Below are 14,023 nucleotides of genomic sequence, written 5' to 3'. Positions count from 1 at the left end.
ACCAAGCAAGACAGCGTCAGCGCCCAGATCAAATGCAGTGGTGCCAGGTTCAGTGGTGGGTCAGCTCATCTTTTTCTCAGCATCTTTTACCTTTGGAGTGTTGCCACTGCTTTTACTCAGTGAGCATGATTTATCATCGGCTTTGCCAGCTGTGCCCTCTTGCTGCTCCAGAAACAGTATCAGCTGTCCTCTTTGTTTGTAGATTAAGTAAAAGTCAACTTAAATACAACAATTAATCCCATTATTGGTTATCTTTATCTTTCCAGTAGAGTTATGTCACCTGTTTTATGTCTGATCAGCAGCAGAGGATTTGAGGCAGAGCCACCTAAGAGAAAATAAAAGTCACCATCTTTGTAAGCATCATTTAGCTCAGGTTAATCTCCACCATCCAGATTATTTTACCTGATGACTGGTAAACCTGATGACTGCAGAAGTGGTCTTTAAATGACTATAGCTCCCATGTGTTTCCAAAGTAGCCTTCACTTTGTGGGTCTTTCATTGTCTGTCTCTCTGAACACCACAAGTGAGGATGGTGCCTACCATACAGAGCAGGAGAGCCAGAGCCAAACCCATCACCCGTTTTTTTGGAAGTAACTACTATACAAAAATCTCTGTAGGAATCATTCTCTATAGAATTGGAAAAACTTGTCTTCCCTTCTCCTGTTAGGATGCCTGTTTGTCTTATCTTTAGTCATTTCCCAGTGCGTTCCTTTGACCACCAGTACAAATCCTAATGTGGATGTCTGTTAATGTTGCTTAAGCTGCTAGTAGCAAAGGTTGGAGTTTTAAAGTAATTTTAAGATACGGTGTCTTTGATCTGAGTAAGTCTTCAACTCAATTTCCAACTGACATCTTATTGTTAATGTCAGTATAAAAGTTTATTCTTATTCTTCTAAAATTAGACTCACTTGAGCCAGTACCAACTTCATTTCTAGGGTTCTTTGACATTGATTATAGTCTGGCTTTAATAATGGCCTGTGACCTTTTCTGAACAATCAAGATCAGTCACTTTATAAGATGGCACATTCTCCATTTTTATAACTCTATTACTCCTCAAACCTACTTTCTAATGGAAGTCTTTGTGAAGAGTAGAGCCATCGCTTAATGTGATTGTTTAGCCTATGCAGCTCTCATCTAACACAAATATGGTTATACTTTTCATGGCTACCCAAATGGTTCTACACAAAGCAATAGCTCTAATGCACAAAAACCTCATTACAGAGCAACAGCCAGCATAGTTTTCTCATTGTGTGAGGGACAGCAGCAAGAATTACATGCTTTTCAAATAATAAAGTACCAGAATGCAGTTTTAGATAAGCTCATCAGCCTCCACAAATAGAGAGACCAGGTGCTAGTGGGGTGGTAGGTGAGGTGCTGTGTTCCACAGCATACGAAACTGTAAGGATTAGAGGAGAACAAAGTAGTTCATTCCTCGTATTTCTAATATTCTGTTTCTTGCAAGGTGATACCTATATTACAGATGTATCCTTTTCCTGTTGGTCTGCTGAAGTGGAAGGGAATGATAGATCTGATACTTAGAAAGAAATAGCTTCCCATTTTCTTCCTGAAATAAATCCATCAACATTTCCTTGAGGGTTTTCTGGGAGGGATTAGAGGTTTTTGTCTCATTTGGTTTTCAACACAAAACATTCCATTAAGCCTGACATAAAAGAAAAGTGAGGAACGAGATCCAGCCAGCTGCTAGAGGAACAGAAGCGCAGGCAGCAGTACCCTCCTCTTCTGTGGAGCTCAGTGGTTAGAGCATTTGTTCACCAAAGGGAAGAATTGGGTTTGTTCTCAGTTCTGCCTGTATGGGAGTGAACATACATCTCCTGCTTCACAAGTTGTACCCTGACAGCATGGAATGAGTGGGTATGTGCGTAGACATGAGCTGGAAAGGGAGGAGCATTGGTGGTATAAGCTGGTCCCACCGACATAGCTCCAGGTTGTGTAAATAATTACATATTCATTGGAGCAGGACGACAAGAGTCCCAGCTCTTGAGCGAATGTCCTGAACATAAGGCTGGAGAGTAATTTTCTCTCTTGCTCTCTGCCTCAATTAATAATCTTTGATGTAAACCTGGAAAGAATCCAGCAGGCGTGATTGAATCACACCTAACTTGCAGGTTTTGGTTCAAATCACTTCCCTAGAGAAAGCCAAAAGGTAGCTTGGAAAATAGTCCCTCACACACACATCATGCATGTACAAATGAAAACTGAACACAGGTCTGCAGGGTCTGTATTTTCACGGTAAAGGACTGTAGAAATAAACATAAAAAATACTGTTTAATACAGCAACAGATGGTAGCCGAGTATCCCAACCGTGGAACTGCAGTTTAGATAATATTAATAGAACAGAAAAAGCAATTTCTACTTCTTGGCTCCTCTTTTCCCATTGCAAATATAGTAGCTCAATACTAATTTAGTAAGTTTAGGGATTGTTTTGTTGGTTTTTTTTTTAATTTATTGTCCTACTGTTTTGTTAGCACTTTACAACCACATAGCAAAAAACTAAATAACATTACTGTCTTTCACAGCTGGGTCTGACATGTTAGATTTTATTTAAGTTAATAGATTAAATGTGTCTAGCGGCTTTTAAATAGCCGCTGAAAAATATTCATATGTAGGTTTCAGGAATCTGTGTAGGACCTAATCAAGTTGTTTGTAAAATACAAAAATGTAATATTATTGTTCCTTTTCCTTTTATTTGCGAGGAGAGTTGGCACTGAAATATTTATATAAACCTTGTTATCCTACTGAATCTGCTGTCTTTGGGAAAGCAAAATGTATATCACAGCTGAAATCTGTAATGTAATGGAGGTCTTTTGTGAAGCTCTAGATTTAGTCTCAGATATATTATGATAATCAGTCAAATGAGAAGATGCACAATAAAATTACTGAATCAAACTAGAGTCAAATTAACACGTCATGAGCATCCTGCTCTCATTTTGTTAGAGAAATACTTTAAAAAATGATCCAAACTACAAAATATTACATAAAATTGATTATATTCATTTCTGTTTTGAAGGTCATGAAACTAAGGCCATGCTGAATAACAGTGGTCCTCGTTACAAGCGCAGCAAGATAGAGCGACGGATGAATACAGATATTTTCTTATGTGTGGGACTCCTGTTTGTGATGTGTCTTGTTGGAGCTGTAGGTATGAAGCACTGACGAAAATCTTCTGTTTCATTGCTTTTTTCTAAATGGTGGTTGAAAATGATCTTATAGACATGAGTGAGATCAAATCTAGAGCTGAAAGCTCATGGGGTCTTTATGCTCCTTGGTCTTTCCAATAGACAAGTTAAAATGGCAAATCTGAGCAATTCAGACGGAACAAAATTCAGCCACGGCTATAAACATTGCAGATAAGACCCATCTCCGCTGTGGTAAAATATGTGTAAAGCAAGCGAAAGCCATTGAGTTAATGCATCATAGGAATCGGTACTTGCCAAGTGAGAGCTGTTTCCTGAGTGGGTGTTTGTTCCTGGCATATAACAACAAAAGTAAAATGATGTAGCTTTACCTTCATTTCAGTAACACCTTCCTCTAATATGTTCAGGAGTGATGTTAGCCAGAGCTACCCGGCATACAACCCATGAGCTGCACATGACAAATTCATCCAGTTTAGTCTCCCCAGCTACCTTCCTTCTCAAAAGCAGCGAGACGGATTAATTGTTTAGGTAGGAAGAGCCTGCCTTTTTCTGGGGTCCTTGCCAGCGAGCACACTGGCGTACAGGAACTGGGCTTAGCTGACTGGAGTTTACTAGATTGCTAATCTCAAAAACATCCTCTTCACTGCGTGTAAGCACCTGCTCGCCTTCCGGCTCTGATTGCAATCTGTCCCAGGCAGGTCAGGATGAATCCTGAGGAAAGGGCCAAATTTTAAGCCCACTGACTTTTGAATGGGTCACTGCTTTAAAGAGATAACAGAGGCTCCTGTGAGCGCTTTGTGTTCAAAGCCCCTTTTCTTTTTAACTCGATTCCATCTTGGTGATAACTTGCTTAGTGCTTCTGCTCTGAATTAGTTTTGTAGTGACAAAGTCAAATCAGGTGGCCCTGTCAAGTTTTCCCAAACCTGCCCCGGGGGCATGTGATGTGACACACCAGCCAGTCATCAGTGTAATACCATTAGAAGTAAGGGCCGTCCAAAAAAGATGAACAATTGAACGGCCTTAATCGCTTTTTAAATTTTACTGCTTCATGTTGCAGTGGGCTTTTTTTGGCACAGAAATGGGATTTCACTTTGACAACTGAGCTCTGTGTGAGGGAGAGAGAGACTTTATTTTCATTGTTCCCTGGCTGCTGTCATGTAGATTGAGAGACTTGTCTTTGCCTGGTGTGTAGGGGCTCTTGAGTAATAAAGTCCTTTAATTTAAGGTTTAAAGTGGTCTCAGATGAAAAAAAAAAAAAAAGCGTTTAAAAAAACAACGTATGTGCTCAGGTTTTAAAAAAAATAAAAATAAAATGTTCATAAATGAAACATGTAAAACAGTATCAAGTCCGTTAGCTTTCATCCACTTAACATCCCGTAGCTCTACCACGAGCTCTTCCTTTGCAACCTCATCTGAATGTAGAGTTCTAGGAAGAAATATCACTGGTGGAATGGTTTTCAGGATTTTTCTTGCACACAGTGAAAAACTGGGCTAAGAAGTGGCTTGTAGAGCATAGTTGTCCTTGCTCAGATGCAATCGTGGTCTCTAGCAGCTGGAAAGTATTGCTGGAATAATTTGAATTCCTTTGACAGCATTTTAGTAGGCAGGCGCCGCAAAACAACTGCTTGCTTAACTGGTGCTAGTAGAAGTTTTATCAGAGCTGGATATGCAAAGTGGACTAATAGAGGTTTTGGGCACCTGGAACAATGATGCAATGAGGGAAACCAAGTAGTTTGTCCTAGCTCTGTGTGAAGTTTCTGCTGCTGTAAATTCTAGTAACGTCCTTGAGCAAAGTTTATTTCAGTAAGAAAGTAAGAGCAGTACGAAAGGTGGTAAAGTCAGTGTGATGAGATGTTGGTCAGTCCTGAAACAGAGGCTTTGTTGTAGTAGTGCAATGACATCTACTGATATTTAGGACACAGGGGAAGAAGCAGTTTTGGGGTATGACTTAATTGAAGGGAATGTAAAAACGAGCTGCCCAGATTGAATTATAGGGGGTTTGTCAACTCTAACAAAGACAGGTTGCAATCAGGAACGGTCAGGAAGGATAGGAAAGATTGTCTATATAAAGGTTATAAGGTTTCTTTTTGTTAGGAAAAGGAATGGGAGTCTTCAACACTGAGGATTTTTAAAGATAGGCGGTAGAGATGGAGTCCTCCAACAGAAAGATGTATAATGAGGAAAGGTCTGTGCAGAACTAAAAGCCTTGGGGGATACCTGCTGAAGGAGAGGTGAATGAAAATATCCATGACTGCTCATTTCTTAGTAGCATATCAATTATATGCATGGGCTACAGAGCTCTGCATATACTTCGCATTCTCCAACAGATTTACAGCATTGCTCAGGGACTGTTGCTTTGGAAATGTTCTTTTTTTTAATTATCATAGCAGTCCATATCTGTAAATTTCAGAGGCTTTGTCAATCACCTTACTGCTCGGTGTGTTTCAATATTGTATATCGTTCCTACAGGGCATGGCATTTGGACTGGAAACTTCTCAGAGCATCCGCCTTATGACGTCCCAGATGAGAATGGCAATTTTCTGTCTCCAGTTCTTGCCGGTTTCTACATGTTTTTGACAATGATAATCCTGTTGCAGGTAAAAGACAAAAACCTCTCTGTTACCTCCAAGGAAGAAGCTATTCAAAACCGAGTATAAACGCTAATGAACAATTAATATCAACTAATAGCTGTGCAGTACCTTCTTAATCCTATTTGAAAATATTGCTAGGAGTGTTTCGGATCATCCAAGTGTAAAATAATGTGTCAGGTTTTTTTTTTTCTTTCTAAGTGCCGATTTTTCTTTTTTGCTCTTGAAACCCCACAAGGGTATAGATAGGAAGGACGTGTATTATATCCTTAAATAACTTCAGAATCTCTAGCATATGCAATAAAGAGGATGTTTACATCCAAATGTCAGCTTTTTTTTTTTTCCTGCCTGTGGCCAGAATTCCAAAATAAGAATACCGCTTAGTATCTCAGGAAAACAGTGAAACAAAAATTGTCAGTTTTGCCAATGGGGAATAATAACTAGGTATGGTTCAGCTGGTTTGGGAAAGAAGCTAAATGAGAAGAGGATGCTTTTATATCTGAGCCTGATTAAGCCTAATTGGGAGAGAATATTTTATGGGATGGGGGAAAAAAATCACGTTTACTTTTCAGATTTCTTGATGTAACAGCTGAGATTTAAGTGGACAGAATTTCTTTAATATGAATGAAATGTGAAGATAACTGTCCGGGCTGCTCAGAGATTCCTTGGGGGATTATTCTTCATTACTGAAAACAGAATATTTGTGCGTCTTAAGAATTCATTATTATTTCAGGGCAGGGAAGCTAGTGGGCTGGAATTGTTGCATGCAAAGTAATTGTTTGTTGTCCTGGTTTCAGTTGGGATAGAGTTAATTTTCTTCCCAGTAGCTGCTGTGTTTTGGATTTAGTAGGAGAATAATGTTGATAACACATATTGGTTTAGTTGCTAAGTAATGTTTACAGTAAGTCAAGGACTTTTTCAGCTTCCCACGAAAGCTGAGAGGGAGCGTAGACAGGACAAGCTGGCCAAAGGAATACTCCTTACCAGAGATGTCATGGTCAGTATATAAATGGGGGTTGGCCAGGGGCAGAAATCTGCGATCACTGCTCAGGACAGGCTGGGCAACCGATCATCAGGTGGCGAGAGCAACTTGCGTTACATCCCTTTATTTTGTATATTCTTTTACCATTATTATTTTTTTCTCTTTTGTTACTGATCTATTAAACTGTCTATATCTCAACCCACGAGTTTTTCAGGTTTGGGTTTGTGGTTTTTTGCCTTTTTATCCCCTCCATTTTCTCCCTCTTCTGACTACCCTACCGGGGGGGGGCAGGAGTGAGTGAACGGCTGCGTGATCCGAGGTGCCAGCTGGGGTTAAACCATGACACTTGTGAAACTTTTCTATTTTGAAAGTTAGTCTGTGCTTGTGAATCCTTTCAGAGTTTCAGGAGGGTAAGAGCAAGCATGCTTCTCAGTCCAGAAAATGTGCTTTGTAAGAGCATCTTCTGAAAGACCATCTTTGCATTTGGTATTCTAGGAATTTTGTCTTAGATTTGTCACTCATTGTCCCTGTTTATCCCATAGCTGTTATGTGCATGTTTCCCCCCACCCCACCCTGCCCCCGAACTATTATTATTCAGCCCTGCAATATATCTCTAGGAAGAACTGTTTCCTTGAAAATTATTAGTATACCTGTCCCAGGGATTGCTGTCAGGACATTGCTGACAGAAAGCAGTAAGACTTTTCTCACCCCTCACTGAGAATTTAAACTCTCTTTCAGGTTTTAATCCCCATTTCTCTTTATGTGTCCATTGAGTTAGTCAAGTTGGGCCAAGTCTTCTTAATTCACAATGACATTGACCTGTATGATGAAGAAGCAGATTTGCCTATACAGTGCCGTGCCTTAAACATTACTGAAGATCTTGGACAAATCCAGTATATCTTCTCAGACAAAACTGGGACACTAACAGAAAACAAAATGGTATTCCGACGCTGTACTGTCGATGGAATTGAGTTTTCGCATCAGGAAAATGGTGAGACGCTCTTTTTTTATACTTGCTTTTCTCTCTCAGCAACTCAATGTTATTAATTTAAATATTGATTTTTAACCTACTGAGCCCTCTGATTGAATGTAGAGCTTTGTGGATTTGTCTCCATCTTGTGAGGGGTTCCTGTTACGGAGATTCGCGAAAGTGAAGGTGTTTTAAATGATTCAGAAGTCAGATGGGAAAGGTTTTCCAGTTCCCTCTGCAGGCATCTCAGGCTTTGCCCTGCTTTCAGTACCCGCTTGAGAGTGCAAAGAGAACATTTTCTCTTTCGTTTCTACATGAATGCTAGCCAACCTTTTATAAGCTCACAAACTGAGATTAGTTAGTAATTAAACTCAGTGGGTCCAAAAGTAATTAACATAGTCGTCTGTGTGATATGAAAGGTACAGCTAACACATATTCTTGAGTCAACCCTCGCTGCAGTCCGTATCTGAAGTCTCTTGGCATTCGGTGCTCTGAATCTGGGGTTTTCACTCAGACCCATTCTTGGTCACTACTTTCTCTCTCTACAGAGCGAGAAGGATTTTATTAAGCTGGCAAGCAGCTGGCAAAAAGAACCTTGTGCTCTGTGACTGAAAACATTAGCAAATTTGTGAAGTACTATGTTTCGCTCTTCTCCTCCAGTCAACTGCAAAATGCAGCTGAAGAGACCGAGCATTAGCAGAAGTCCATAAAAGTGACTGATGCTTTGAAAACACATTTTTGTTTTCTTGCAGTAATAAACATTGGAGAGTGCGAGTTGCCAGCAACTGAAGTTGATAGTGAAGTTTTTCTGGTGCTGGCTTTACAGATGTTTTGGCTTTGGGTTAGTTTGTTTCAGTTTTTGCAACCTAGCAAGGAACTCCTCCTGAGCAATGCAAAAAACAGAGTAAGAGGTGAGGTTTCATTTTCCCTTTTTACAGCCCGGCGCCTGGAAACCCACAAAGAGTTGGATTTAGATGATGACGACTTTGCAAAACTTCAACATTTCACTCTTCCTCCCATGAATATTGAGAGACCAGCCACTTATAAGCAGAGGACCATGAGACCTTTAAGGAGGTGCCAGAGTGCTAGAGCTCATTTTCAGGGGCATACAAGGAACAGGTCACTCGGTCGTCGTGACAGCAACCAATCTCAAGTGGCATTCAGCAGTACCATTGTGAGTACGAGCAGACTGAGCTAACTCTAAGGAGTTCTCCTTTCTGTTGCATTTTGTAATGGGGAGCCAACAGGTGGACAGGGGAAATCCAAGCCCTGGTGGAGCTAAAAGAGGGAAGGGGGAGACAAAACACTGGGGTCCATGCTTCGAGTGTGCAGGCTGCAGTCAGGGGAGAGCGAGGTGAGGGTTTGCAAATGTGGGTCCTTGTAGCGAAACCTGCAGCAGAAGAGTTGGGGCACATGGTGAATTTTTATGATGGTTGCTTGATAGGAGGAGGAGACGTGAATTTGGGGTCCAAGGATGGAGTCTGTGGTTCATAACAGCAAGACATAAGCAAAGGAGAATGAGCTTTTTGTACTGTTCTGGTACACTAAAATACCAGGAAAAGTGAGGTGGGAAAAGTGGGCTGGGATTGTGCAAGAGGAGCTAGGGGCGTGAGTCTGGGGCCTGGCTTTGCAGAAACAGGAGGTACAGGTCCTCCTGGGAGATGATGGTTGGGAAGAGCGTATGGGTTTGAAGTCTGAGTTTGAACACAGCTCAGAAAGCCACCAACTACTTCTGCTACTACCACTGCAACATACCATCTCTGTTAAACAAAGCTCAGCCACCCCTGCACTGTGTGTGCACAATGGCCACACGGCACTCTCCAGGGCAGTTCTGGGAGTTTGTTAGTGTGTCAAAAGGTAAATGTTGAATTTTTCAAGGCAAAAAAAAAAAGCAGCACTTCTCACGAAGATAATATAAATTAAGCCAAAAGGGCTTATCAGAATAAGGTCTTAAACCCTGCAAGATGTTGAACTCTGCAAGATGCTGAAGAGCTTTGTTCCCCTTCAGTAGTTAGGTGGCCTCTGCCTCACCTCAAGTGTTGACTTGGAAGTACATGTTTTCATTGCAATTCTAGGAAAATCTTAGGCTCGGCTGAATTTTACAAATATAACTTCCGAAAATCTAACACAACCTTATTAAAGTCTGACTATTCTTTTCTTCTTGAAAGTTTTTTAAAAGATATCTCGGAAAGGCTTTTATGGACTCTAGGGAAAGGTCAAACACTTTAAAAATTAGAATTCCAATTAAAATTAAATGTCTGGAAAACCCTTCCAAATCTTGTTTTTTTTTAAAAAAAAATCTTATAAATACAGAATTCTCAGAACTTTATTTTCTGCAGTTGTTCTTCTTGGCAAAGTAGTTTAAGTGCATTATAAGATCCTACTTGCCTTATTCAGTTCCTCTGTCACATAGTGGATATCAGCCAGTACTCTTCCCGCTCTTGGAATATGGGGGGCTGCCAAGTTGTTATCTTAGCATTTTCCAGCCCAGACCTCATGGGATGTTGAGAACCCATGGGTCATGGCTTTTGAAGTGTGGTAAAAGAATTTCTTGCCAATATATTTCCCCAGTGATGTTTTTTACTGCCAGGCCTCTTCGCTGTCTTCTATAAATAAACTACCATGTTATTTATTTTTTTTTCACTGTAAAAGCAATATCTGAGGAAGTAGTATCAAACATCTCCTTTGTAGAGGAAGATTAAGCTGCTGTCATGGAATAACCAGCCTTAGCTGCTAATAGGTGTCACTCTATGTGGATAAATTGTTTAACCTCTGTGACAAATATGAAGATGTAGTAAAAATGGAGACACTTAGGTATTGTCCTGTATGTTGATGTCCTTCAAATGATGCAAAGTAGTATCTTTCTTTACCAGCCAAGCCATTTCCTATTAATAAAATGGGGATAGTAAAATTTTCTGTGTCTCTCCGGTTCCTGCCCTTTGGAATTTATATCACCTTATCTGATGCATTTGTACTTTGCTACAAATCTGGAGCATCTTGAGTACTCCAGTTATACAGATAGTATCATGGGCCTGAATGTATCTCAGTAGTCAAAGTTTCTTAAGCAAAATCCATCTTTGAACAACGTGTGACTGAAGACACAAAGATTGATATTTGACTTGGTTAATTTAAGGCTTGCAGAGCCCTTCTGGATAAATGGCTCTGTGAAGTATCCAGTGGCAGTCAGTGATTGTCACCACAATCCTCACTACAAGACTGTGAGATTCAGCTTCTTCAGACCAACAAAATGCAAGAGGAAAAAAAAACGCTTTACATAATAAACAACATAAAGTCCAAAGGCCAGTAGTTGGCATTGTACAATTTGTTGTTATTGGCTTTTTTCTTAATAAATGTCAAGTTTCCAAGGGTTGATGTGCCAGCCATGTGAAACTATTCATGAAAACTGGTAGCCTCAGGTAATAGTAAAATTGAAGAACTTTGTACTGCTGAGAAGACACAGTGGTTTTTGGGTAAGGGTTAGCACAGCATCTGCTATGAGCACCTGCGTGTCAGAACTGTTGCCAAGAAAAGCACTTTAAAGCAAGAGGGCCGTTAACATAGCAGTATCCTACAAAATGTAAAAAGTTTAATTGGAAAGTAACTGTGCCAAACAAAAGATAATAATTTACAAGTGTCAAATTTATATGTGAACAGTTTTTAAAGGAGAATTATCTATGCAGTGATCACAAATTTACTTACTCTCAATCAGCCTTACATGAATCGGTGATAAGCAGGTTGCATAAGGTATTTTAAGTGCATTTGTACAGTGGTAATTGGTTGTGCCCACAAATCAGCGTGTTTGAACTTTGTCTCAGTATTCTGAGCAGTTCTGCAATTAGGAAGCTCTGCAGCTACCAAATGTATTTCAGCCTGACTGTTTGTGAGAGTGTTCTCTGCTTGACAAGTTTTGATGTTTTGCTGAAATCCGAGAAGCTCTTATCAATTAATGTTCATCTCAGTGCGTCTCTGAGATAGAGATGAGGATGATGCGTTTTTCATGGCATTTGATAAAGTTAATTAATCTGCAGCCTGCAGATCCTAGAAGAATAACTAAATAGCATTGCTTGTCTTTTCTGGAGTTGAAGTAACGTAGGTATGAAGCAGGGCCTAACTCCTAGGACTTACCCTCTCGTTTTGCCCCTTCCAATAATTTTGCCATACTCTTCGTGATCCATGGCAGTTTGTGGAGCCTCCTTACATACAATTTATGGAGTACATCAGACATGATGAATCCTACATCAAGTTAAATCTTCCAAAAATTCAGTGGCAAAGTCTATTTGGTGGGATGGAGCTTGACCAGGTCTTGGACAATGGAAAAGCAAATTCCTAGCTTATTGTCAGCAATCATATCTCTTGCTACTCTTATTAAACATAAATACAAAGAGATAGAGATCTGCCTATTAACAGTTACCCTTGGAAAATTAGAGGCTGAGCTGAACAGATCTATTTGAACACAAATTCAAACTATTCCAAAAACGTATAGTTGAGAATTGCTGCCAAGTCTGTAGTGTTTCTCTTGATACATTACCATAAAAATGTGTGATGTCTGTTTATGACTTAGGTTTTATGTGGAATGGGAAGAAGAACGGTGTAGTCTTTACTTCAGAAATCTCCCAAGATAAATATAGTGACTGATTTATTCATTTCATAAACATTTATGAGAAATCTGGAGGGAGACAGACATCACAGAAGCACAGAATGGTTATGGTGGGAAGGGATCTCTGAAAGTCATCTGGTCCAAGCCCCCTGCTCACCTACAGCCAGTTACCCAGGACCATGTCCAGACAGCTTTTTAATATCTCCAAGGATGCTGGCTCCACAACCTCTCTGGGCAATCTGTGCCAGTGTTCTGCTACCCTCACAGTAAAAAAGCGTTTCCTGATGTTCAGATGGAACCTCCTGTGTTTTAGTTTGTGCCCATTGCCTCTTGTCCTGTCACTGCGTAACACTGAAAGAGCCTGACTCCATCCTTTTTGCACCTCCGTTCAGGTATTTATATAGATTAACAAGATCCTCCCTCAGCCTTCTCTGAGCTAAACAGTTGCGGCTCTGGCAACATTTCTTCATATAAGAGGTGCTCCAGTTCCCTTAATCATATTCATGGCCCTTCATTGGACTCTTTCGAGAATGTCCATGTCTGTCTGGAACCCGGAACTGGACACAGTGCTCCAGGTGCTGAGTGGAGGGGTAGGACCACCTCCATTGAGCTGCTCATGGTACTTTGTCTAATGCAGCCCAGGATACCATTAGCTGTCTTTGCTGCAAGGGCACCCTGCTGGCTTATCTTCAACTCTGTGTCCACGAGGAACTCCAGGTTCTTTTCTTCCAAGCTGCTTTCAAGCTGGGTGGCCCCCAGCATATACTGGTGCCTGGCATTGTTCCTTCCCAAGTGCAGGACTTTGTACTTCTCCTTGTTGAACTTCAGGAAGTTCTTGTCAGCCCATTTCTCCAGTCTGTTGAGGTCCCTCTGGATGGCAGCATGACTCTCTGGTGTATCAGCCACTCTTCCCGTCTTAAACAGGACTGGACCCGGTATTGATCCCTAGGGTACACTGCTAGTCACTAGCCTCCAACTGGACTTTGCACTGCTGATCACTACCCTCTTGGCCTGGCCATTCAGCCAGTTTTCAGTCCACCTCGCTGCCTGCTTATCCAGCCCGTACATCAACAGCTTGTCTATGAGATTTTACAGGGGACAGGGCCAAAGGCCTTACTGCAGTCCTGGTAGGTTCACTGCTCATGGACATGTCCATATCTAACAGAATTGGAAAAAGAACAGACTTACCTGTTCTTTCATACCTCCAGTGAAAACAGAAACTGATTTTCATCCTGCCTGTCTAGCCCTCTGGAGACACAGCCTTCAGCCCAACTAGAGGACACCATCTCGTTTTAGAACCTAAAAGGGTGGCATTGGCCAACTTACTGGTTTCTTCGGGTACCTCAAAAGGAGACAATGCTCCTTTTTATACTTTATTATGTTGGTTCCTTGTGGCTGCTGCAACTTCTCAGAGGGAAAAGTAAAATAATGTATTATAAAACAATAGAGCTATGGTTGACAGAAGGACTTAAGGGAACTTTAAAAGAGTAGGAAAAATATAAAGTTATAAGCAAATTTGGAACAAGACAGAGCATTAACATTTACTCTGTCTACCTTTAGGTGTTCTTATGAATTAAGATTGTGACAGCATGTTTCCTTCTAGATTTAATCATTCCAATAAATAGTGCCTTGTTATTAGAAGCACTTCATGAGGATTTCAATTGTCGTATTGTCATCAGGTTTTAGTGCCATCAAGTGGAAGAAATGCTATCAAATTAATGAGGAAATCTT

At 40.6% G+C, this 14,023-nt stretch overlaps 1 protein-coding gene across 1 annotated transcript in view; it reads left to right on the top strand.

Annotated features, from left to right (window-relative positions):
• ATP10B (ATPase phospholipid transporting 10B (putative)) overlaps positions 1–14,023 on the top strand; it is a gene marked incomplete at both ends in the record, with an annotated part of 54,619 nt that overhangs the window by 21,158 nt on the left and 19,438 nt on the right. The window contains 4 exons of the mRNA XM_082490220.1: positions 3,029–3,160; positions 5,625–5,752; positions 7,464–7,716; positions 8,448–8,536. Of these exons, the coding sequence (XP_082346346.1) occupies positions 3,029–3,160; positions 5,625–5,752; positions 7,464–7,716; positions 8,448–8,536 (602 nt within the window). The remainder of the gene's footprint in view (positions 1–3,028; positions 3,161–5,624; positions 5,753–7,463; positions 7,717–8,447; positions 8,537–14,023) is intronic.

This window comes from Vanellus vanellus (assembly GCF_965231255.1).
Source record: "Vanellus vanellus genome assembly, chromosome: 13".
Taxonomy (NCBI): domain Eukaryota; kingdom Metazoa; phylum Chordata; class Aves; order Charadriiformes; family Charadriidae; genus Vanellus; species Vanellus vanellus.
Note: the sequence above shows the minus strand (reverse complement) of the source record. Positions and strands in the feature narration are given on the sequence as shown.